The sequence below is a fragment of the Haliotis asinina genome, chromosome 6, assembly GCF_037392515.1.
Source record: "Haliotis asinina isolate JCU_RB_2024 chromosome 6, JCU_Hal_asi_v2, whole genome shotgun sequence".
NCBI lineage: Eukaryota > Metazoa > Mollusca > Gastropoda > Lepetellida > Haliotidae > Haliotis > Haliotis asinina.
In genome coordinates, this window is record NC_090285.1 from 60,512,278 (window position 1) to 60,539,531 (window position 27,254).

The 27,254-nt window shown below is 39.6% G+C and overlaps 1 protein-coding gene across 1 annotated transcript in view; it reads left to right on the forward strand.

Annotated features, from left to right (window-relative positions):
- The window catches only part of LOC137286177 (uncharacterized), a 64,041-nt gene extending 39,250 nt beyond the window's left edge, over nt 1-24,791 (forward strand). The window contains exons 13-29 of the mRNA XM_067817875.1: nt 6,825-7,466; nt 11,047-11,181; nt 11,467-11,523; nt 11,987-12,416; nt 12,876-12,987; nt 13,346-14,483; nt 14,777-14,897; nt 15,385-15,552; nt 16,470-16,577; nt 17,141-17,251; nt 17,813-17,931; nt 20,829-21,078; nt 21,296-21,371; nt 21,472-21,546; nt 21,965-22,053; nt 23,464-23,540; nt 24,316-24,791. Coding sequence (XP_067673976.1) covers nt 6,825-7,466; nt 11,047-11,181; nt 11,467-11,523; nt 11,987-12,416; nt 12,876-12,987; nt 13,346-14,483; nt 14,777-14,897; nt 15,385-15,552; nt 16,470-16,577; nt 17,141-17,251; nt 17,813-17,931; nt 20,829-21,078; nt 21,296-21,371; nt 21,472-21,546; nt 21,965-22,053; nt 23,464-23,540; nt 24,316-24,425 — 3,818 coding nt within the window. The 3' untranslated portion in view covers nt 24,426-24,791. The remainder of the gene's footprint in view (nt 1-6,824; nt 7,467-11,046; nt 11,182-11,466; nt 11,524-11,986; nt 12,417-12,875; nt 12,988-13,345; nt 14,484-14,776; nt 14,898-15,384; nt 15,553-16,469; nt 16,578-17,140; nt 17,252-17,812; nt 17,932-20,828; nt 21,079-21,295; nt 21,372-21,471; nt 21,547-21,964; nt 22,054-23,463; nt 23,541-24,315) is intronic.
- Nucleotides 24,792-27,254: the final 2,463 nt, after the last annotated feature.

Below are 27,254 nucleotides of genomic sequence, written 5' to 3' on the forward strand. Positions count from 1 at the left end.
TGATCAGTATTGGAGGTCATGTACTGGTTCAGTGATTAGTGTTATAGGTCATGTACTGGTTCAATGATCAGTATTAGAGGTCATGTACTGGTTCAGTGATCAGTATTAGAGGTCATGTACTTGTTCAGTGATCAGTGTTTGAGGTCATGTACTGGATCAGTGTTAGAGGTCATGTACTGGTTCAATGATCAGTGTTAGAGGTCATGTACTGGTTCAGTGATCAGTATTAGAGGTCATGTACTGGTTCAGTGATCAGTGTTAGAGGTCATGTACTGGTTCAGTGATCAGTATTAGAGGTCATGTACTGGTTCAATGATCAGTATTAGAGGTCATCCATTGGTTTAGTAATGAGTATTAAAGGTCATGCACTGGTTCAGTGATCAGTGTTACAGGTCATGTACTGGTTCAGTGATCAGTATTAGAGGTCATGCTCTGGTTCAGTGGTCAGTGTTTGAGGTCATGCACTGGTTCAATGATCAGTGTTAGAGGTCATGTACTGGTTCAGTGATTAGTGTTATAGGTCATGTACTGGTTCAATGATCAGTATTAGAGGTCATGTACTGGTTCAGTGATCAGTGTTAGAGGTCATGTACTGGTTCAGTGGTCAGTGTTTGAGGTCATGCACTGGTTCAATGATCAGTGTTAGAGGTCATGTACTGGTTCAGTGATCAGTGTTAGAGGTCATGTACTGGTTCAGTGATCAGTGTTTGAGGTCATGTACTGGTTCAATGATCAGTGTTAGAGGTCATGTACTGGTTCAGTGATCAGTATCAGAGGTCATGTACTGGTTCAGTGATCAGTATTGGAGGTCATGTACTGGTTCAGTGATTAGTCTTATAGGTCATGTACTGGTTCAATGATCAGTGTTAGAGGTCATGTACTGGTTCAGTGATCAGTATTAGAGGTCATGTACTGGTTCAGTGATCAGTGTTTGAGGTCATGTACTGGATCAGTGTTAGAGGTCATGTACTGGTTCAATGATCAGTGTTAGAGGTCATGTCCTGGTTCAGTGATCAGTATTAGAGGTCATGTACTGGTTCAGTGATCAGTATTGGAGGTCATGTACTGGTTCACTGATTAGTGTTAGAGGTCATGTACTGGTTCAATGATCAGTATTAGAGGTCATGTACTGGTTCAGTGATCAGTGTTAGAGGTCATGTACTGGTTCAGTGGTCAGTGTTTGAGGTCATGCACTGGTTCAATGATCAGTGTTAGAGGTCATGTACTGGTTCAGTAATCAGTGTTAGAGGTCATGTACTGGTTCAGTGATCAGTATTAGAGGTCATGTACTGGTTCAGTGATCAGTATTGGAGGTCATGTACTGGTTCAGTGATTAGTGTTATAGGTCATGTACTGGTTCAATGATCAGTATTAGAGGTCATGTACTGGTTCAGTGATCAGTGTTAGAGGTCATGTACTGGTTCAGTGGTCAGTGTTTGAGGTCATGCACTGGTTCAATGATCAGTGTTAGAGGTCATGTACTGGTTCAGTGGTCAGTGTTAGAGGTCATGTACTGGTTCAGTGATCAGTGTTAGAGGTCATGTACTGGTTCAATGATCAGTGTTAGAGGTCATGTACTGGTTCAGTGATCAGTATTAGAGGTCATGTACTGGTTCAGTGATCAGTATTGGAGGTCATGTACTGGTTCAGTGATTAGTCTTATAGGTCATGTACTGGTTCAATGATCAGTATTAGAGGTCATGTACTGGTTCAGTGATCAGTATTAGAGGTCATGTACTGGTTCAGTGATCAGTGTTTGAGGTCATGTACTGGATCAGTGTTAGAGGTCATGTACTGGTTCAATGATCAGTGTTAGAGGTCATGTACTGGTTCAGTGATCAGTATTAGAGGTCATGCTCTGGTTCAGTGGTCAGTGTTTGAGGTCTTGCACTGGTTCAATGATCAGTGTTAGAGGTCATGTACTGGTTCAGTGATCAGTGTTAGAGGTCATGTACTGGTTCAGTGGTCAGTGTTTGAGGTCATGCACTGGTTCAATGATCAGTGTTAGAGGTCATGTACTGGTTCAGTGATCAGTGTTAGAGGTCATGTACTGGTTCAGTGATCAGTGTTAGAGGTCATGTACTGGTTCAATGATCAGTGTTAGAGGTCATGTACTGGTTCAGTGATCAGTATTAGAGGTCATGTACTGGTTCAGTGATCAGTATTGGAGGTCATGTACTGGTTCAGTGATTAGTGTTATAGGTCATGTACTGGTTCAATGATCAGTATTAGAGGTCATGTACTGGTTCAGTGATCAGTATTAGAGGTCATGTACTTGTTCAGTGATCAGTGTTTGAGGTCATGTACTGGATCAGTGTTAGAGGTCATGTACTGGTTCAATGATCAGTGTTAGAGGTCATGTACTGGTTCAGTGATCAGTATTAGAGGTCATGTACTGGTTCAGTGATCAGTGTTAGAGGTCATGTACTGGTTCAGTGATCAGTATTAGAGGTCATGTACTGGTTCAATGATCAGTATTAGAGGTCATCCATTGGTTTAGTAATGAGTATTAGAAGTCATGCACTGGTTCAGTGATCAGTGTTACAGGTCATGTACTGGTTCAGTGATCAGTATTAGAGGTCATGCTCTGGTTCAGTGGTCAGTGTTTGAGGTCATGCACTGGTTCAATGATCAGTGTTAGAGGTCATGTACTGGTTCAGTGATTAGTGTTATAGGTCATGTACTGGTTCAATGATCAGTATTAGAGGTCATGTACTGGTTCAGTGATCAGTGTTTGAGGTCATGTACTGGTTCAGTGGTCAGTGTTTGAGGTCATGCACTGGTTCAATGATCAGTGTTAGAGGTCATGTACTGGTTCAGTGATCAGTGTTAGAGGTCATGTACTGGTTCAGTGATCAGTGTTTGAGGTCATGTACTGGTTCAATGATCAGTGTTAGAGGTCATGTACTGGTTCAGTGATCAGTATTAGAGGTCATGTACTGGTTCAGTGATCAGTATTGGAGGTCATGTACTGGTTCAGTGATTAGTCTTATAGGTCATGTACTGGTTCAATGATCAGTGTTAGAGGTCATGTACTGGTTCAGTGATCAGTATTAGAGGTCATGTACTGGTTCAGTGATCAGTGTTTGAGGTCATGTACTGGATCAGTGTTAGAGGTCATGTACTGGTTCAATGATCAGTGTTAGAGGTCATGTACTGGTTCAGTGATCAGTATTAGAGGTCATGTACTGGTTCAGTGATCAGTGTTAGAGGGCATGTACTGGTTCAGTGATCAGTATTAGAGGTCATGTACTGGTTCAATGATCAGTATTAGAGGTCATCCATTGGTTTAGTAATGAGTATTAGAGGTCATGCACTGGTTCAGTGATCAGTGTTACAGGTCATGTACTGGTTCAATGATCAGTATTAGAGGTCATCCATTGGTTTGGTAATGAGTATTAGAGGTCATGCACTGGTTCAGTGATCAGTGTTACAGGTCATGTACTGGTTCAGTGATCAGTATTAGAGGTCATCCCTTGGTTCAGTGATCAGTTTTAGAGTCATGTACTGGTTCAGTGATCAGTGTTAGAGGTCATGCACTGGTTCAATGATCAGTGTTAGAGGTCATGTACTGGATCAGTGTTAGAGGTCATGCACTGGTTCAGTGGTCAGTGTTTGAGGTCATGTACTGGATCAGTGTTAGAGGTCATGTACTGGTTCAATGATCAGTATTAGAGGTCATGTACTGGTTCAGTGATCAGTATTGGAGGTCATGTACTGGATCAGTGTTAGAGGTCATGCACTGGTTCAATGATCAGTGTTAGAGGTCATGTACTGGTTCAGTGATCAGTATTAGAGGTCATGTACTGGTTCAGTGATCAGTATTAGTGGTCATGTACTGGTTCAGTGATCAGTGTTAGAGGTCATGCACTGGTTCAGTGATCAGTGTTACAGGTCATGTACTGGTTCAGTGATCAGTATTAGAGGTCATGCTCTGGTTCAGTGGTCAGTGTTTGAGGTCTTGCACTGGTTCAATGATCAGTGTTAGAGGTCATGTACTGGTTCAATGATCAGTATTGGAGGTCATCCATTGGTTTAGTAATGAGTATTAGAGGTCATGCACTGGTTCAGTGATCAGTGTTACAGGTCATGTACTGGTTCAATGATCAGTATTAGAGGTCATCCATTGGTTTGGTAATGAGTATTAGAGGTCATGCACTGGTTCAGTGATCAGTGTTACAGGTCATGTACTGGTTCAGTGATCAGTATTAGAGGTCATCCCTTGGTTCAGTGATCAGTTTTAGAGTCATGTACTGGTTCAGTGATCAGTGTTAGAGGTCATGCACTGGTTCAATGATCAGTGTTAGAGGTCATGTACTGGATCAGTGTTAGAGGTCATGCACTGGTTCAGTGGTCAGTGTTTGAGGTCATGTACTGGTTCAATGATCAGTGTTAGAGGTCATGTACTGGTTCAGTGATCAGTATTAGAGGTCATGTACTGGTTCAGTGATCAGTGTTAGAGGTCATGTACTGGTTCAGTGATCAGTATTAGAGGTCATGTACTGGTTCAATGATCAGTGTTAGAGGTCATCCATTGGTTTAGTAATGAGTATTAGAGGTCATGCACTGGTTCAGTGATCAGTGTTACAGGTCATGTACTGGTTCAGTGATCAGTATTAGAGGTCATGCTCTGGTTCAGTGGTCAGTGTTTGAGGTCTTGCACTGGTTCAATGATCAGTGTTAGAGGTCATGTACTGGTTCAGTGATCAGTGTTAGAGGTCATGTACTGGTTCAGTGGTCAGTGTTTGAGGTCATGCACTGGTTCAATGATCAGTGTTAGAGGTCATGTACTGGTTCAGTGATCAGTGTTAGAGGTCATGTACTGGTTCAGTGATCAGTGTTAGAGGTCATGTACTGGTTCAATGATCAGTGTTAGAGGTCATGTACTGGTTCAGTGATCAGTATTAGAGGTCATGTACTGGTTCAGTGATCAGTATTGGAGGTCATGTACTGGTTCAGTGATTAGTGTTATAGGTCATGTACTGGTTCAATGATCACTATTAGAGGTCATGTACTGGTTCAGTGATCAGTATTAGAGGTCATGTACTTGTTCAGTGATCAGTGTTTGAGGTCATGTACTGGATCAGTGTTAGAGGTCATGTACTGGTTCAATGATCAGTGTTAGAGGTCATGTACTGGTTCAGTGATCAGTATTAGAGGTCATGTACTGGTTCAGTGATCAGTGTTAGAGGTCATGTACTGGTTCAGTGATCAGTATTAGAGGTCATGTACTGGTTCAATGATCAGTATTAGAGGTCATCCATTGGTTTAGTAATGAGTATTAGAGGTCATGCACTGGTTCAGTGATCAGTGTTACAGGTCATGTACTGGTTCAGTGATCAGTATTAGAGGTCATGTACTGGTTCAGTGGTCAGTGTTTGAGGTCATGCACTGGTTCAATGATCAGTGTTAGAGGTCATGTACTGGTTCAGTGATCAGTGTTAGAGGTCATGTACTGGTTCAGTGGTCAGTGTTTGAGGTCATGCACTGGTTCAATGATCAGTGTTAGAGGTCATGTACTGGTTCAGTGATCAGTGTTAGAGGTCATGTACTGGTTCAGTGATCAGTGTTAGAGGTCATGTACTGGTTCAATGATCACTGTTAGAGGTCATGTACTGGTTCAGTGATCAGTATTAGAGGTCATGTACTGGTTCAGTGATCAGTATTGGAGGTCATGTACTGGTTCAGTGATTAGTGTTATAGGTCATGTACTGGTTCAATGATCAGTATTAGAGGTCATGTACTGGTTCAGTGATCAGTATTGGAGGTCATGTACTGGTTCAGTGATCAGTTTTAGAGGTCATGTACTGGTTCAGTGATCAGTGTTAGAGGTCATGTACTGGTTCAGTGATCAGTATTGGAGGTCATGTACTGGTACAGTGATCAGTGTTAGAGGTCATGTACTGGTTCAGTGATCAGTATTGGAGGTCATGTACTGGTTCAATGATCAGTGTTAGAGGTCATATACTGGTTCAGTGATCAGTATTAGAGGTCATGTACTGGTTCAGTGATCAGTATTAGAGGTCATGTACTGGTTCAGTGATCAGTGTTAGAGGTCATGTACTGGTTCAGTGGTCAGTGTTTAAGGTCATGTACTGGTTCAGTGATCAGTGTCAGAGGCCATGTACTGGTTCAGTGATCAATGTTAGAGGTCATGTACTGGTTCAGTGATTAGTGTTATAGGTCATGTACTGGGTCAATGATCAGTGTTAGAGGTCATCCCTTGGTTCAGTGATCAGTATTAGAGGTCATGTACTGGTTCAGTGATCAGTATTGGAGGTCATGTACTGGTTCAGTGATCACTATTAGAGGTCATGTACTGGTTCAATGATCAGTGTTAGAGGTCGTAAGTAATAATGATAAGAAGTTTAATGCTTGACATTTCTAATGTTGAGTGATTGATGGCCGATCACTTGTAATAGGGAGAGACAAAGAAAACTGGAAGGTGTTTTTATGTAAAGCATCACTGACTCAGGTGTAATAAATACAATGCACATTTCAGTTCATTGAATTGTTTTTTAATCAAAATACTAAAGGAGCAATGTGTATTATTGATTAGCTATAGGTCCATTGGAGACTTGTTCAGCATTATGAGGAGACATGAGCAAAGGAGTTTCAAATACGCATCAGTCTCACAAGCAAGCTGATCATAAATGGTGTCCCATTATCTCCTCCCCTGACTTGTTACAAAGACAGAACAATGTAGTATATGTTCAATTTGTGACTGGTCTCAACTAGATACTTTTAATAGAGTACAGCTCACATGCATAGAAATAGTGGTTTCTGTTAACCTTGTACTTCAGTAGCCTTGTTTCTCTCTTCAGCTATCATAGATGAGATGTCCAACTTGAGTGACTCCACAGAATCAGACAGCATGAATGGAGATGTAGCAGATGGTCAGTCAGTATTTCTAGACTCTGCTGTCAAACTTCCTTCCGGAATATTTCTTGTCAACAATGCCCGCAAACCCTCCCTTGAAGAGGAGCTTTACAACCCTGCAGACAGTGTGCAGACAAGGTTCACTGTCCGTGGAGGAGAAAACAAGATGGCCTCCCTCCAGGATCATACGCTTCTGCGGTACATGAGTATGGACAATCTGGACTCCAGATCAAAGTATGGCTCACATTATCAAGACGCAGATGGAGAAAGTGGAATGAGGAAGTCCTTTTCAACAACAGACTTGGACACAATCAAGGATGAAAGACAAAATGTTGAAGAGACTACGTCAAGTAGTATTAGCCTTCATAGTGACAAGCTTGAAAGTCAGAATGGTGAATCACAACCTGATAATTTTGTCAATGTTGATTTAGACACTGAGGAGGTGGGAGAAGAGATTTCTAGAGAGGTGTTGAAGGGAAATAACTCTTCAGACAGAATGGATGGCAGTTATCCTTCTAAGGAGGAAGCAACAGATAATAAGAATATAAATCATGTGCCATCTAAGCCTCATCAGGACACATCACAAGGTAAGATACCTTTGTTTCTATCACTTCATAAGGCATTTTAACAGAAAGGGATATTTGCCTGGGTGGTGAGATGTTAGAGTAAGGTGTGTCTTGAAAAAGTGATACTGCAAAAGATTAATGACAACCATATTGGGACGGAGGGTAATAAAGAAATTAACACATTCTTTTTAAGGACAGATCTTCTTTAGGTTACATCTATGTAGTTTCTGCTGCCAAAAATATCCTATGTCAGCTGTAGCAATGTTTTAACATGAAAATATTGTACAAATATGTCATCATTCCTTCCTCTTACACATGATGTAACCTTTTATCTAAATTTTTCTGATAAGATGTGTGAGTCTCTGTATCTTGTCCTTTTTATAGTTTAACATTCTTAAGACGCAGCAGTATTTTATCACATGAAACGTTTGGTTTGCATGTGGGGATTTTATCTACTTGACTTGTCCACATTTTTGTCTAAAGTTTGCCTTTCTTGAAACCTGCCTGCGTTCAACAACTGTTTTATATGTGTTCCTCTTTCATGTTTTTTTTTATATCTATTAATATAATGTTATGTTTGCTTTAGCTTTTTACAGTTGAATTCTTGGCTTGTTTGCTTAATGCTTGACACACAGGATAGGGGTTCTCCTTTCTAAGATTAAGAAAGTCGAAAAGAATGGTAAGGTGCATAGTGCAGCTTCGTCTTCTTGTTCATTTATCCGTCATACATTCCAGTAGCTAGTTCTTTTTGTTACTTCTTTCTGGGTGATTTGCTGATCAGAGTTCCTTGCAATGCCTGAAAGAGGGCTCAACGGCTTCAGTTGGACTTCCTGCTACCAAAGGCACCAGTTCAAATGGGGTTGCCTCCTGATGAAGGGGAGGATTTGTGCCCAGATCTTTTGAGGATATTGGATGACTCCAGCTTAATAGATATGTCAATGCCTCAGTTCCCTCAGTTAGGTCTAAACTACCTTCAGGCTTCTTTCACGAGCCTCATTCATGGTGTCCAGAAATTCAAGGAACAATTTCTGAATGCTGCCAGTGTTTAGGGTGGCAGTTGATGGTGCATACCTTTCCTTCACAGGTCATTCCTGGAGGTGGAGGGGGACCTCACTGACGTTTTTCCCAGTGTGGTCTTCTTTCATCACCTGACCCATTTACAGGCTCACCTTACATGGAAATCTTTGCAGTCTTGGGCAGTTTTGCGTCTTGTGGATCTGCGGTTTCCATGAGACACAGCAGGTATTTCAGGAAACTGCAGATGCAGCTACTACTTAGATTCTAAGGCCTGCATCACCTCTTCATAGGTGTCATTGCTGAAGTGTGACTTCTCTGGTTGGCTGAAGCCAATATTAAGCAAGAGCAGAGGGAAGTTCTATGCCAAGAATTAGAGTAAAGTTCATTTGCTGATGGAACTAAGCGAGTGTCTCTTTCATGTGTAACCTGTCATGCAGAATTGATGTAGCAGTTGCAGACACAATTCTGGTATCAAGGCAGGATTTGCCACACATTCAGTATGAGGATCAGTGGGTTCAGTATGAATGCTTGTGTGCCAATAAGTGGATTCCAGATCCTTTTTCTGCTTATTTAGTCCAGGTGCTAGAGTACCCTCAGTCCCCTTTGGTCTTGCAGGGTAGACCATTTGTGAGTTTCACACCCCTATTGTTGGTGTTCTTCTGTTACATCACTTTGTGGCATGGATAAGGTTTGATCAGCTCATTCAGTGGTTTATTATTATTGATAGTTATTTATTCATTGCCCATATCCAGACAACTAGTACATGCTCAATGCACTTTAATAGTTTATTTGGAATATCACTGTTCTTGAAATGGTAGCCTCTCCTGATTCACCACTGATTATCTTTTACAAAGATTACCTTCGTGATACCAACTGTTTTCAGAGTGACGGTGTGTTTTCAGTGTGATATCCTTCCCTTCCCCAGTCTTTCATATGGGTGACCAGTCTTTTTTGAGTGCTTACTGGCAGTTGAAGGCTCATTTAGTCAGGGGCTCACTGCATCACCTCGCACACTGAAGAGATCTATCTGAAACTGTCAGAGCACCTTCATTGGTCACAACCATCTTGACGCTTTCTAGGGATTATGGTCAATTCGGTCACTCAGTTCTTTCCAGTCGGCAGGGTCCTGCCACCCTGACTAAGTGAGTTTTGTCATTGTATTCTGTGTTCTATCCTTTCCCCTATCCAGTTTCAGAGACAAGGCACAAGTTTGAGGATATGAATTTTGACACAGATATAGAAGTTGTAAATTTGAACGTTACTCCGGGAATTAGACGGGATGAGTGTTACAAAAATTCTCCCCTCCTTGAACATTGTGCAGTATTAAGGTTGAGTGCCGGTAATTCTTTCTTTTAATTGTAGTTATGCTTTTGAAAGCTACCCCAGTTTTGTGTCAACAGTGGGCCCCAAACCCTATAGTTGTGTTATCGTCAATTGACTTCAGCTTACCTCAAGAGAAGCATCATGATTCACATGTTGTTTTATTAGTGGCAGTTGTGTTTGTCAGGTTTATCCATCAATCTGTTGTTAGTTTATGAGATATTTACACAGTGCACATATCCACACAAATAGTACATGCTCAAAGCGCTGGAGTGTTCCCTTGATCAAAAGAAGTCTTTTTTTCTGGCATTCTTTTATCTCTTCTTAACTCTTCCAGGAGAGTATTCAACTCATGCAGCCTGTTAGGCACAGCGAGTTATCACACAGCTTCCTCCTCGCAAGGTGCCCATTTTGCAGTGAACTGGGACACATACCAGTAGTCACAGTATTTCACAGAGACCCAGATACACTGCGTATCCTGGCAAAATATGCATAGAAAATTTCTAATTATGCATTGAAAAATAATTGCTGTGCATCAGTTATGCATTTAAAATGTTAGATATGCAAAAAGTTCAAATCACATGCACACGGAATGTATTAACAAAAATCACTTGCGTAATGAAAAAGACATTGATTGCTATCAAGTTGTATTGTTAGTGTTGGACCAGTGTTGTACTGTCAGTATAGGATGAAATCATTTCCGTTATGTTGAAGTTGTTTTTGCTCAGTAAACTTACTCAATGACATACACTTAGCTGAGTAAAATAACTGAAATACCCACATATTTGTAAGAAGTGGGTAACTGAAAATGAAGTACCCACCCAACATTCATAGTACCCACTCAATAAAAATACAGTAGGTACAGTACCCACATGAGGTAAATCTCACCTGGAGCTCTGTTTCATCTGATGATACTACATGTTACTATGCCTGCAACTTGATGTCTGCATATGTTTGTGTGCCTGCCATTTGGTCTCCTACCATAGGATGCATGGGTTCTTTTTAAGTGCACTTGGTATTGTGCTGCACACATATGAATGTCATGTGAATAAATGATATTTATTTGTTTTCTGTTGGCCAAATCCATTAAGCAGACGCAGATGACAGCATGTAGTCAATCTGTGCACTGGACCATAATGTGTAGTTTTAAGCTGTAGTTCTTGTTGGTAGTAGTTCTTATGTGAGGACCCCACCAGGAGAAATCACTTTTTGACAGTGATGAACTGCAGACAACAACCTACACACTTGCCTTCTCTCTCTTCAGCACTGGAGGATGCCACACCAGTAATAGCAGAGTCTGTGTCACGGCGGTCTCGAAAAACCGGGAGGAAGAAGCGAGTCACTCAGGTGGACATTCCATCACCTGGGATCTCAACTTCAGACATCAAGATAGGCAAAAGTGAGCCACTTGAACAGCTTTAGAATGCCTTTCTGTTATTCCAAAGTTACTGAAGGTTATCACCCCCTGCAAGATACAATGCAATACTACTTCATGTACAGGTTGCTGAATTTTAAAATCTGTTTTTGTCAGCAAATCATTAAATACATTAACATGTACGCCACATTTAATATATTATACAATCTTTGCAAGTATTTGCTCAGTGAAATATGTAGCTGAATAGCTCTCTGGTTTCATCTTCATTATTTATCCTATTAATAACGCTTGAATATCTGTCTCTATCAGCCCGTCTCCACAGATCAGCCAGTACAGGATCCATGAAGAAAACATCCAGGAAAAAGGGTATGGCATGTGTTTGACTAATGGGATCGGGTCGTCAGGCTTGCTGACTTGGTTGACACATGTCATCAGTTCACAATTGTGCCGATCGATGCTCAGGCTATTGAACTCTGGTCCAGACTCAGTTATTTATGGAATATTGATAAGGGCGGCGTAATAATAAACTCACTCACTCACTCACTCACTCACTATAAGTATGTTTACAAGTATGGTTATACAAGCTTCTTAAAGAGAAATCACTTGGGTGAGTTGAAGCAAATCTCAGGAGATCTACCAAAAGTGAATTCTACTACTATGCTTTGAGACTGTTCTGACAGTCACCAAATGATATAATGTCACCATTGAATCACATCATTAACCACTTAGATTTTTTAACATGATGTTGATTTCTTTGATATCAAAAGTCACAAGGATTTACATATTCAGTGGACACATGACTAATATTTTCTTTTCTCCAAATTTTCAGAATTGAAATCTGTTCCATCTGTCACCTTTCCAATCATTGAAGAAGACTCTGACAAAAGCCTGTATATGAAAGTTGATCAAGAGTTTGACACTGTCTCCATTGACACTGTCAGCAGCATTGACGAAGACTCACAAAGTCGGGCTGGGGACATAACTCCTGACACACTTTCTATTGGTGAAGGTGACAGCGTGTCATTGTATTCAACTCACAGTCGATCAAGGACCCCAATATTTCATACAGACGACGAACCAATTCCATCTCTCCTGCAACGACTTTCTGCCAGTGGTGTATCAGCTGAGGATTCTGCCACCAACAGCAAAGATGGATCCCCTGTATCCCAGAGTTCCCTGGGGCAGTCTGTTGACAGCAGTGGAAGTGGGTCACCAAGTTCACAGTCGCCAAAGATGGCCCTCCTAGCAGTCAAGGAAAGGTAATGTTCCCACAGTTTACATGGCTGTTTTACAGAGATGTATGTCTTTCTTGTATTAGATTGGCACTTTAATGATGGATTGGCTTAAGTCTGAATACTACCTGTGTTTTTTAGAAGATTCATGTATAGCTTTTTTCACCTGGTTGTGTTTCATGGAAAGTTAGCAGCACAGATGGTCCGATCTTATCAGGCATCCATAGATTATTTAATTGGGTCTCAATCCCAGTTCACCATGATGTTTCTATCTGTGCTCATGCATTTCTCCGAAGTAGTAGACATGTGAGACTCTCATCAGGTTGGGTTTTTATCACACATCATGCTGACACACATAGCCATAATGGGCACACAACCAGGTACATGTTCCTGCTTCATGGGTATGAATAGTAGAGTGACATTTTACTACTACCGGCTGTTGAAGAGCAGCGACCTTGCACTCACAGTATTTGTTATGTTGTGTAGTCTTTCTCTCAAGTTCTCCAGCAAGACCAAGTCTTTCATGCAGACAATCCGGAAGAAAAGCCTCCTGAGCATGCCCAACTCTCAGCCAGATCAGCCTGGCCCAGAACAAGAGGTGAGACGGCTTAGTGCTGCCATCCAAATTGTATTATTACCATTATTACCATTAAAGAGTGCTCTGGTCAGTCAAATGTTTTCTAGATTACAAGCAGTTAGCAGACATTAGAAGCTATTTGTTTTCTTAGACTTTAATCTCCAAACATTGTACCATGTGTAGTGCAAACAACCCTATGCTAAAATGAATATGTTATAGCTTTCTCTGCTTGTTGACATGGTAAGCCTCTATGGTCGTGTGGGAAGACACCTGACCTTGGATCAGATTGACGATTATTTGAATCCACACACAAGGCCCACAAGTTTTGTAGTCCTATGTTAAAACAAGTCGTTTATTGATTGTAAACTGGTTGTTTCAGGAGACAACTGGCCTTGGAGAGAAACGAGACTCTGATGACACAAACAGGACAGAATCCGAGTGTTCTTCTTCCGTAAGTCCTTTTAGTGGGTTCTCAGCAACAGTTGATCTTACTGAGCTAGAGTCTTCCACAACATTAACCAAGAGAAAACTCCAGGACATCACTCTCCTGATGAATCCAGACTCTGTCAGGTCACTCCTGCGGGACTGGATAACAGGACTTCACACTGCGCTACAGAAGCTTCACCAGGAGGTCGAACATCAGAGGAAAATTAAGTTCATGGCAAGGAAATCAAGAAGGCGGCAAGTCAGCAGCGAAAAGGAAGCCATCTTGATAAAGGACAGAAGTAAGGATGACCCTGAATACACAGAAGATGAAGTTTTCAGCCAAGAACAACAAGGCAGTAGTCTTACACCAGAAGAGACCCAATTATCAAATGTAGGGCGAATAGGGTCATGCAGTGATTTGGATGTGATGGGTGATGGACACAGTGCACTTGACCATGGTGACATGGATGGTTGTCCATCATCACCAATAGACAAGTCTAGACATGGAAATTCTAGTGTGGATGAGCAACAGTGTGCACCCCTTGAAAATGGTAACCATTTAACGGGCTCTGACATGAGTGACAGTGAAGAAGAGGATCCTGACCAGTTGAAACCCATCAACTGGGCAGACGTCAATCACATCAACGATCCCTTTAAAATGTCAACAAAACTACATACAGATGTTGCAGCGTTGTGTTCCCTTTGTTTACAATCCGGTTGTCATGGCAATATATCAGAATACATTTTGCCAAATTTTGCAAGTAGGCATCCAAGTTCAAACATGAACTCAGGAGTTACTCCTACTGATGGCAGTGAGTCAGGCAATCAGTCCACAAGTCAACCATTCAGTCCATCCATCAGTCCACCCACGCCAACACACTCAGCAGCAGATACTCAGGAACACTCAGGCAGTAATTGCCACAATGATGGGTTTATGTGTGAAGATTACTGTGATGCATGTGATAATGAAGTTGCTACTGTTGTGAGATGTTACTACCACTTTTTAAGTATGGATCAACTCAGGAAGACTGTGAGCAGCTGGCAGAACAACTGGCTGCAAACATGGACTTCCATGGTGAAGGCAAGTCAAGGTGAGACATAGTCGACTTGCTTCTCTTGACTCTTGTCTTTTGAAAGAGGAAACAGTATGGAGATGAGACAAAATATTGTTGTTGGGCCAATTCCCTAAGCTGCAAATATTTATGTGTAAGTTGTGATGAATCTACGGTGATAAGATTTATTAGTCTTGATGCACTGCAGCAAAGATACTTTTATTCCATATCAAAATATTTGAAGCTAATTACGGAGAAAAAAGAACATATTTTTTGTCGTACTGTTACCATTTTTCCTTCCACTGGTGATGACAGCATGCTATATTTTATAGAACTTGGGGAAGGTGACCCTGTCTGTGACAAGATCCTGGCCAAAGACTACAATGGTGCTACAGACTTACTCCGATCTCTCATCCTGCCAAACAAACAAGCCTTCCTTGGCCATGTTGCCAGGTGCTGAATGTTATTTACTTTCCTACCTAAATTACCCATTTATCCAAGAGGGGTTGCAATAAACAATTCTTTCAATCATACGCAACGAAACATCCAAGCAAAATATTTGATGTTGCATTATTTTCACTTCCAACATGAGTAGGAAGTATTCGAAGTGTGTTTGTATTCCATGATATAGCCACTGGGCAACCTATGGAGAGTCTGTCCTCGTGGCGTCCCTCAGAGGTTCCAGGAAAGGGTCACTTGTGGTTCTAGTCATAGATTCACCCATAGTTTATCAACATTGACTGAGATTAACTAGAGCTTACTCAACCACAAAATAGCTCTATGAGACCTACCGCCTTAATGATACAGTTGATACAAGAACAATTTGACCGTACACCTGCACATTCTGTTGGCTATGTTTGTAGTAAATAGAAGAAACATTTATTTTCTTGTAGTATCCTTAGTAACAGTTATGATTTCTTGTCTGTGATGGTATTTTCAGATTATTCAGTGCTAGTTCATCTCGTGCTATAGAGTTTGCATCAGAGGTTCCAAAATTAGTCTCAGTACAAGATATCTTGAACCTCTGTCATCTCTATGGAAACAAAACTGCTGCCAGCATTACCAAATACGTCCATCTGAGACTTGGAGAGATGCCATCATATCTCAGGTATGTCACATGTGCTGAAGTGACCAGATCATAATAATCTCATGTGTGAGCGCATCATAATTATAGGTCACATCCCTTTTCGTGCTTAGATAGATCATATCATATCTTTTTAGCTTCTAAATCCTGGATTAAGCACATGTCTTGGTCACATCATATCTCAGTTTGGTCACAATGTATCTCAAGGTGGTCACATATCTTGGATTGGTCATGTCTTATCACAGGCTGGTCACATCATATCACAGGCTGGTCACATCATATCAGAGACTTGTCACATCACAGCACATCACAGACTGGTCACATCAGATCACAGGTTGTCACATCATATCACAGTGGTCACATCATATCACAGACTGGTCACATATCACAGGTTGGTCACATCATGTCACAAGCTGGACACTTCATATCACAGGCTGGTCACATATCACAGGTTGGTCACATATCACAGGTTGGTCACATATCACAGACTGGTCACATCATATCACAGGCTGGTCACATCATGCCACAGGCTGATCACATCATATCACAGATTGGTGACATATCACAGACTGGTCACATCATGTCACAGATTGGTCACATCATATCACAGGCCGATCACATCATGTCTCAGGAAGGTACATAATTGGGGAAATAATGGATGTTGCAGTGATGTGACACCGGTTATCATGCTCGTCAGTTGCAGATCGTCATATAACTACATGTCATGTTCTCTTGTAGATTGTGATGTAACTGTTTGTAGTGATCTCTAGTTGCAAATTACCGTGTCACAGTATGTGTGTCTGAGATTGCAATTTTTCACGTAATTGTGTGTGTGTGATCTCTGGTTGCAGACTGCCATTAATCAGTATGTGTTGCAGATTGTTATTAAGCAGTATGTAAGTGGTTGCAGATTGTCAAGTACGTTGCCTCCTTGTTTACAGGTTGCAGGTTGTGAAACAGTTGTGTGTCCAGCAGTATGTGAGACTGGCACTACTAGAAAGTCTTTTGAACAGACATCCCATCGATGATGTTGACAGTCTTCAGCCAAGGTAGGGATAAATAGCCACTTTAAAAATCCTTAAAAAAGAATTCTGAATAAGAAGTGTTTTGTAATTTTAATTGTAGGGATGGCTGAAAAGTTGATAATCGTTGATGAGAAGAATCATTAACACTGAGAAGTGTGTCCTCAATAGAATCTAACATAGCAGTGGTGAATAAGAGCAGTTTAATTACCATCACAATACACTGAATTAATGATGGACCACATCTAGAGTATGTTACGAAAATTGTTAGGTAAATGTGTTAGCACTCATCACTGACACGAAGTTTGTTGATTTGTTGCTGACGTGTTATGTATTTTTGTTTAGATCAAGCATTACTTCTCTTATATTCATCAATAACTCATCAATACTTTGATCTCAAGAATATATATTTATAGCCAGACCTGCTTGTAAGAATGTTTTAAGTGGCTGTTGAATTAGTAAGGTAATTGACTGTACTTTGTATCATGACTCCACAAATATATGTATTATGCAAAATGGTGGTTGGTCGCAGGTGAGCATCACTGCAGCAAAATCATCACCACAAGTATCAATCACTTCATTTATCACAGGCCAGGAAGTCACATGATCAAGAAAGCTGATGGAGACCTCATTGACTGTGTCCTTGACCTATGTGCAGAACAAGACTTTGATGCAACTCTCACAGTATGCAAAAAACAGAGGTAATATGTTCACCAGGGAAGGTAGGGTCATTTATGGTTGAAGACTTGGCTCGTCATGTGTGCACAACTTCTGACAACTTGTCACTGACTTGCACACCAGTTACGGTCTTGTGCTGGATAGATATTTCAAGGCACAGTTCCTATACAATATCTGCCTTATAGATAATCAATGGGACAAAGTTCAGAATTATGCCTTCTGTGTAGGAGAGACTGCTCAATGTGATATAGGCTGTAAAATAACTGAAGGGACTCTGTTGAGAATTTCCACTACCATAGACAATTCAGGACACCATCCAGACTGACCTTCTCTGTATAGATAACTCAGGACACTGTCCAGAATGACCTTCTCTGTATGGATAACTCAGGACACTGTCCAGACTGACCTTCTCTATATAGATAACTCTAGATATTGTGCAGAATGACCTCTGTATAGATAACCGAGGACACTGTCCAGACTGACCTACTCTATGGAGGTAACTCTAGACACTGTCCAGAATGACCTTTTCAGTATAGATAACTGTAGACATTGTGCAGAATGACCTCCTGTTTTTATTATTTCAGCTACTGGGCAGGTTGTCTCCAGTTGTGGAAGAAGAAAACCATGCTGTCATGGCAACACATGTTGCAACTGATTGTGAAACTTGATGATATCACTCTCCTTGATGATTCACACTCATATGGTGAGGTTACATGCTGTAGATTAAGCCTAATGTCTCTTTCAATCACAGAAACTCAGCCAATCACACTCTTCAAAGTCAGAAGATTTATTCTGTCCTGAAGAGTTCATAAAGTCATCATCAAACATTCTGTTGACTCAGTGGGTGATCTTTTTGTTGCGAGGGGCGATAACTCTCCTTTTATAATGATATAAGCGACGGTCCAACTTCTCGCTTCTGGTCTGGTTCCCGAGTCAATGTGCACTATGACAACTTGGTATGTGTAAAGATAGAACCCAGTTTACGCGTTGCCATGTTTCACCTTAACTGAAAAAATTATCGTTTACGATGAAAAGCCATTAACTGACGCATGTTTTGATTTGATTTTTAATTTAGAAAGGCATCTGTTGTTTAATTTCCAAATGCAGTATGAATTATCACAATAGAAGATAACAGGGAAAACGCCATGAAAAGTTGGTATATTGTCACGGCATTTCCTACGACAGAACACGAGACCGAGCAAGTCTCGGGTGTCATAGCATCGGTGAAGTAATGAAAATTCTTTTATATATGTTATCAGTCGTTATGTTGTTCCCAACAGTAATTCTTTAACTATTGCCACATTAAAATCTTAAAAATAGTTCCTATACAACCACTGATCAGGGCTACACCTACGACGAACAAGCATCCCCTGGAAGTTCTTTATCGAGAACATCCCTGACAATTGAAGAAATTCTGTATAGAATGTAACAGTTACTTAGAAACATACATATTACGTTTTTAGCAGCAGTTCCTCACTCATCTGAATCCATTTTCTGACACTACTGTATATTTTTATGTTTACATGTACAAGTGCCATACACCTATTATCCAAGCAATTAGTCATCAGTCATCATAGCTTGAAATAAAATATTTACCCCTTGAAAAATATGTCCACCAGTCAGTATTGTGAGTCATGTTATATATGTGAATTTATTGGTTCATTTCTTACAAAAGTTTATCCCCACTTAAAGCTCTTTGTATAAATAGCCATTTACAGAGATTTCTCTCAACAAACAACATATAATTCTGACTGCCCAAGCAGATGTGTATGATAGAAATATATTTCATATGTTTCTTGTTTTGGTAACATTAAGTTGACAAAATATTTCCCATGACAGACAATTTACTATCTAACTTTAACTATCTAACTTTCTGATTTTCATTCAGCAGTTCTTAAAGAAATTTTTAGGTTACGTCTGTTTGTTAGGGATTAACACAGAAAATGTGTTTATTATCAAATATATGTTTTAGATGATATAAAATCGAATTTTACCCCACAATTAATATATGACGATATGTTTGTGCATTTATATATATTATTACAAATTTAACAGTGCAATGTACAATGACTGAATAAAGTCATCCATGTGTAATGTAATATGAAAGTACACACGCACCAGCATACAAAGGATCAGATATAATTACAACATTGTACAGTGCAGATACAATGTAAAGTGGGAAAAGATATTGACTTTATTGATATATTTGTCTTAGAATTTGATTAATCAATTAACGCAACAAAACATAAGAGCGAGCTCTAAAAATAAAATATGAGCTTTTTCATAACTATTAAAATAATCTGATCATTGTGAAGACAAGATGTACGTAGACACTGCAGGAAAATATAAACCATTTGATGCTGACAACATTTATCAGTACCATTTATAATATTACAGACTGAAATTTATTATCAATATGAATATAGGTATTGTTTAGTTGTGTAATGAAAATAGAATTTGGAAAGTGCCCTTGAATATGTACTTAACCTAATGGTAGTTTTGCCTCCTCTCTGTCTGAAATAGTATATTTAATAAGTTAATATTTTAATATTGTTTCCTTTATTAAAACTTAAGAAAAACAAAACATGTTAATTTATACCCTTAATTGATGATAATTAAATTGCAGTCATTGTAGAAATTTGCAATATCTTTATGTATTATTTGCCTGGACAGTGAATTTATATTTCATGCATCACGAACCGTTACAGAGATAAAAAAAAATAGATTTTAGTTATGCCCATGTTTATCGCATTTGAATGTTGGCTACATGTAGGAGATGACTGACATAATTCGTCCACTACTGTTATTTTATAATTACTTGACCATTGTTTCTCACTTTCCTCTGTACCTGCTAAATATCTGTGTTCTCCAAAATCTTAATCCCATCATGAACAACCCGATGAAATTTACATGAAAAGACTTTCAGTGTTTCACACTCTGTGCACAGCATCAGCTTCCGCCGTTGTAAATTCAATGAATGAAGCCATATCGTCCATAATACTAAAATGATTTGAGTACATATACACTGAAAGTGCACTGCAATTTTGAATGTGTGATACTGGGACATCTATTGCCAGACTTAAATAACCGATTGCAAAACGTCAACAAAACGATGAAACATGACCTGAAAATGATTAGCTGATTCCACCTCGCCTCACTTCGAACTGCCATTTTGCGATTCATACTTGCAAAGTAAGCAGTCATGCCTATCCAGGGTGTGTCATAGAATCATGGAATAAATATTTTAGGACATAACACTTGATATATCATCGTAAAAGTGAAAAGATATTCTGTCCATGCACTGGCGTGAACATTACCGTTGAAGGTGAAGGCAATACTGGTTAACTATCTCTAAGTGTAATGGTAACACATACGGCTCACATCGCGCATATGACATGCGCTGTCAGTTTAAGGTTGGACCGTCCGGATCAGTGCACCTAGCGGAATAGTGAAGGGAAGATAAATTCAAGAAGATTGCCCATTACTTTGTATGGGAAAATATACTATGTCTGATAAGTCCTACTGATTGATTACAGTAAAACAATTGTGAATATATATAGTGTCAAACTCACAGGATACCTACTTCAATGATGTTCTCAGGTTATCTCCCAAAGACAGCAGAGGAGTGGGAGTATTTCCTGCACCTCTACACAGACTCACTCTCCTCCAGGCCAGCTTCTGATTGGACAAATAGTCTGACATGGGAGGGAATCAGTGAGCTGATGGTGAAGACGATTGGTCCATGTGTTGCCATCATGATGTTGCAGGAATATCATCTCCCAGAAAGAACATTGTCACCTCAGTTCTACCAGAATTGCATACTAGAGTCTCTTGTGCACCGCCAACAGAGGTGAGATGTATATATATTTACACATAATGCTCTTTGGTTAGATTATGGTATTGATGTCATGAATAATAGCATTATGGACTGGTCAGATTAATTATGTGAGTAAATTTACAATCAGACTCATTTATGTCTTCATATCATATGCTTTTGTTGTTTATTAACCTGAGAAAATCCAGGAGGATATTTTGTCAACTGTGAATATATCCCTTGACTTCTTCAGACTGGTTGTACACAATATGCTGGAAAAGGTGGACACATACCTTTGGGCCAAAAAACAACCACATCTTGCTCCACAGGTAGGTCACCAGTCCTTTTTATTTGCCCTTATATATTATTGTCTGTTACATCTGGATTTTTCCAACGACCCATGTCTGACTCTGTTACCAATGGTTACAGCTTTTGTATGCAGTGCAGGCAGAGAAACAAGGTCGCTTGGGGGCTGAGGAGGACCGACATGAGTACCAGCAGCTGGTGAGTTCCATTTTTTTTTTGTAGTTGTTTTTGTGTCATAACCCTGTGTCATTATAAAGTCCCATTTTGATTATTAGCAGGCTGACAAGTGTGGCATTTAAATAAAAGGCATATGTATACCATGATGCTGTAACTGTCTCAACTCAAAGTTGAAGTCAGTAGAAATCTGTGATCTATTGGGTGAAAGATCTCACCATGTGATAGTAAACATGTAGATTTGACTCTACATAGAAATTGACAAGAACATTTTCAGCAGAAACATGTTATGCTGTTGTCTCCAACAATATCTGATGATATCTGTGGTTCTAAATTAGTACATTGAGGTCAGTATTTAGTATAGTCCATATATTGCCAGCCAGGGTCTCCGACTTTTAGACACTTATAGATGTTCCTCTCACTGGTCTATGTGTGTCTCTAGTTTTCCCGGCTGTCGGTGAAGCAGCACAGCGAGGCACGAAGCATGGAGGATGCAGAAACTCACTGGGGCATCGCTGCAGACATAACTGGGTGAGAGCATGTTAGCAAGGATGACAGTATCTGGGTGAACAACTTCTTTATTGTTATGAGAGCAACATTTTGGTGTAGGTTCTAACACCTTTATCAAGCAAGTAATGAACAGCATGAGGATAGAGGAGCATATATACAATTTAGAGGAGATGTTTGTACAGTAATAGGGAACTAGGAAGCCACTGCTTATGTATACATCCTCATCATTGATATCCCCAATTTATGTATAGCACATGCTTCGATACCCCATTGTGTATTAATGCAGGCTTCATTTATTACAGTTTTAACTGAGCCCATATGTTGTTATTGTGTCTGGCCTCCTAATTATTGTACAGTACAAACATCTTCTCTAAATTGTATGTCTGCTCCACTGTCCATATGCTGTTCATCACTTGCTTGATAGCAGTGTTCAAACCTGCACTAAAACGTTGCTATCATACCAATAAAGAAGTTGTTCATCCATATATTGCAGGGATTCACAGGATGCAAATTCACATGTCCCATATGCATAAAATTTAATAATGGACACAGCAATGTTTAACAGTGAGTCAAGAAGGATGCAGAAAATGTAAAACCTTTGAACTAGTAACAAAAAGTTGTCACTGAGCCTGCTGTAAGCTGGGTTGTGGTATTTTCGCATTTTAATTACTGTAAAAATGTGATGATCATGATACACAGTGCAGTAGAAATAACTGAATTACAACAGCATTACACAATTCACAACATGGTATTAATAATATTTAGGTGTCTGGGACCCCCATTTTATAGTCCAGGAGCCCTGAAAATTAGAAGTAAGTGTCAGGGACCTTCAAATATAGGACTGAAAGTAAATCCCTGATATTGTCATCCTTCCTTACTGCCCCAACTTCTAAACGACATGTTAACACTGTTTCCCAGATGTCGACCTGTTTTGGACCATTAATACACAAATGTTGTGACACAAATGAAACACTGCTCAAAGTGACTGAAAACTCACTAAATATAGCTTGGTTTTAAACTGTCCTTTGAAGAAACAGACATCATGCACTATGAAGATTGTGTTATTTTTGCTAGGGACATACGCGGGTTAATGAAGTGGGAAAACTCATGAAAGCACAAATGTTCAAGTGTTTATTCCCTGAATTTCACCCACCTTGAAAAGAATAAGGGAAAATTTGTACTTTCATGTATTCTGCTATTTGTTTTCCATGAATGTATTCGAGATCACACATTATTTCAAATGATATATTCAATTGCAAGATATGGTGTGTTTGTGTGTGTCTGTTTCTTTGTGTATTGAATGTGGAATAATCTGAGGTGCCCAATATCAACCCAGTATGCATATATCTTGATATCATGAATGTTTATAGATGTAAGATCCTTTGTGCTTCATGTTGTTGTCTCATTGACAGCATAGTTATGTTTATACAGAGGCTGTCGGAACTGCTCTATCAGTCTCACTGAGACGGTGTCACACATCGTACCTGGAGTCCTCATCTTTACCTGTGGTATGTCGCCTTAATACTCACCTGTATACACGTATTGTCACCTTTCTTTCCAAAATATCAACTTTAAACATACATTACCTTGCTACTCGCATCATTACCTCAATATTTACACCATTACTTTGATACACACCTCATCACCTCTCTTGTCATGTAGCTTTGATACCCTCGTCATTACATTAAACTAGCATCATCATTTTAATACTGATATGATCATCTTAATACTCATGTTAGGTTGATGCTCACATCATCACCTCAGTACTCACATCATCACAGACCTGTGAAGGTCCCGGGGTAGAATAGGCCTTCAGCAACCCATGCTTGCCATAAAAGGCGACTATGCTTGTCATAAGAGGCTACTAACGGGATCGAGTGGTCAGGCTCGCTGACTTGGTTGACACATGTCATCAGTTCCCAATTTCACAGATCGATGCTCATGTTGTTGATCACTGGATTGTCTGGTCCATTTACAGACCGCCACCATATAGCTGGAATATTGCTGAGTGCGGCATAAAACTAAACTCACTCGCTCACTCACATCATCATGTTAATGCTCACATTTCCTACACAATGCACACCTATGTACTTACATCCCCATCTTGATACGTACATGATTATGTGAGGTCATGGAGACTATTACAGTAAGTACAAATGTGGGATACTGCTGTAGTGGCAGTGTTTTAACCTTGTGAGGATGAATATTTGTACCCATAAAGGCTTCACTTCAAGGTAGAATGGAAGAACCAGGAAGTAACCTTAGTGCTTGTTTGTGTTGCAGGTCACAGCTTCCACAAGTTCTGTGTTCCGCTTAAAACCTGTCCCTTGTGTCATGATGACCCTGAGTTAGATGAGAATCTTCACAGGCCAAGTGACACCACAGTTGACTGACCCTACACAAGACCAGTATATCCACAGGATTAGTGACACCACATCCATCTGACCTCAAACAAGACAAGTACCACCATGGGCCAGCTACACCACAAAAGGTTCACTTCAAGCAGGTTCACTTACCATAAACAAGACTAACACTTGTTAGTGGGCCTAGTATCACTTGTCATCTTGCATAAATACTAGTATCTGCATCTCCTGCACATAACTTCAAGGTGTGGAGCTGGAGGCTTTGAAATTTCAAATAATAAACAACCCAAACAGGCAAGCAATACAAACCTCTTTTGATGTTCACTCATATGACCATGAGCATTAGAATGTTGTCTTGTTTTATTCTTTAGTGATCATACTGAGAATATGAACAAATATTGATTTGAGACACAATATTTTGCTTACATAATTATTCTACTGTTGCAGTCAGTTTAAATGATGACATATTTAGAAGTGTTTGAATGTGGTGAAGTCCTATTCATCCTTATGATTATTCATGGGAAAACATAAACTGTCACTTATAGATATAATTTGGGAAGCATGTATTTGTACAGATTGTCCATTATGCCAAACTGGCTGTACCCTGATCTCATTGAAATTAAAAAAAAAGAAGCTCCCATCTCAGCTCCAATGAAAATGTAGAGATATCAGTGATATATTTTAGATCTTTGTAGATAGTAGCCATTATACATATCTGAAGTGCTGTTATGTTGCTATGTTGTACACATGTTATCATTTCCCCTATTAATGATCAAAACACGAACAAATAGTTATTCCTATGGTACTTTGTAATTTCATGTTTGTATGCTTCAAACAGACTTTATATAGTGAGTCAAACAAACCTAGTTCATTGTTAAAGTTGAAAGAAGTCGTGATGATGGTGGTATATCTTTAACACTGCTTCATACAAAAAATTCAAGAGGAGCAGAATTATTTTCCCTGTCCATCTGACATTTACTGTAAACAGCAATGTCACGTCATGTTAGGGATGTAAAGACGCATTGAACCATCGATGTATTGCAATTGTTGAGTTTCCGATAGCAATTAATTGATTGTAGTAACGAAAAACTCTCCATGCATTGTTAGTATGTGTGACTAACGATAGTATTTGACTTCCACTGATAAATGCGCAATGCAAAATACAGGAAGCACCATATCCGTTCACACTGATTTAGAATTATCCGCCCCTGTCACCTCTTGAACAAACTTGATCTGGTTTGTCCAAGTTTCTTGTCAATTATGAGCAGAGGCTGAGACTGCTTCAGCTTGTATTCATATCATGTAAACTGTACATTCATTTACAACGTGACTTCAAATGAAGCAATGCCAGGGGAGAAAAGACTTTTGCAATAGTATTTCAATAGTTGCAATAGATAATCACTATTGCAATAGTATGTTGCTATAGACTGTCGCTATCACAATAGTTGTTTCGCCCTCAGTAGTCTCCCCTAGTCATGTCATACCTTGGTGTATTCTGTCAACAGCCAATCATGTAATATTTGAATGCCCAACTACACACCTTTGTTCATGAATATGTAATGACTTTGTAATTAGTAATGAATATCTCAGTCTTCCTGTCAAAGGCATGTTATGCAACTCTGCCTTGCAGGCACTATGGATGTCCAGAGAAGTGGGGTGGGGTGGCACAGAAGTAGGAAATTCTGTACATTGTATTAGGCTATATGCCATTTCATATATCATATCTAATTACCACGTCATGTTACCTGATATGGCCAGATGAACAAACAGCTGACCTGTCTATTATGCAAATCTGTTTCAGCCGGGTATACTGCTTCGCATAAAGCAGTTAAAATGTATTGTTTGTGTAAATGTTTGTCATAAAAAAGTAAATAAATACTAAATGTTAATGAATATTGATTTCATATATTTCAACTTGCATGATTCCTGCAATAAGTTCAAGTCATCTTATTGGCAAAGTACAACTTATTAAACACAAAGATGAGCAGCACAGGTGTGGTACACGATCTTGTTTATTCCACATGGGTTGCAGAGACGATTTTGGTGACAGAGAGTCAAGAGCTTCAAATCCAGTCCCCACTCATTCCAGACCACATTTAGCATTTAGTCCTTATTTCTGCTGTAATATATCTCTGTTTACTCAGTTGTCAACTAGGTAGGTTGGAGGGTGAGTTGGTTTGCAGAGGAAACAATAGCAAAGACTTTCACCATAGTTATGCTGTGTGTCAGTAAGTCATCTATTTTGGTATCTGTTATATCGGCATATCACCATAGCATCCACAAAGATCTGAAATTGTGTTGCTTGCAAATTTCTGCATGTTACATGACATGTCTATCTTATGTGGAAATGTTCAGAAAACAGTGCTTAACTATATTCATGATCTATATATCAGTATTTTTCTGCAGTAATCCTTCAGTTTGGTTGTTTCAAAAAGTGCCTTCAGCAATGTTATGTATTGTTGACATCTGTTTTTTGTGAGTTATTGTAAGAATGACTACCTGGCTAGATAGTCTTTGTTTCTAAAACCCTGCTCGTTGACTAATTCAGTAACAAACTGTTCCTCCTTGACAAAGTCACATGTATGGGGAAGAACGCATGTTGTGTTAGTTCATCAGATACTGAGTTATCCTGACACTTCATTGCATGACACATTGTGTTTAGAACTTCCAAGTTTCACATGGTTGCCAAAAATATTCTACTTTCAAGAAAATTTCATTTTTAGTCAACTTTTCCTGCCTTTGTACCTACCAGGGAAACGAATCAAGCAATGATTCATTGGATCTATTGTTTACTAGTGTATTTCTCACCAACTCTTGAATTTAGTCTGGTGTCAAATTGATTCAAACATGTTGTTACAT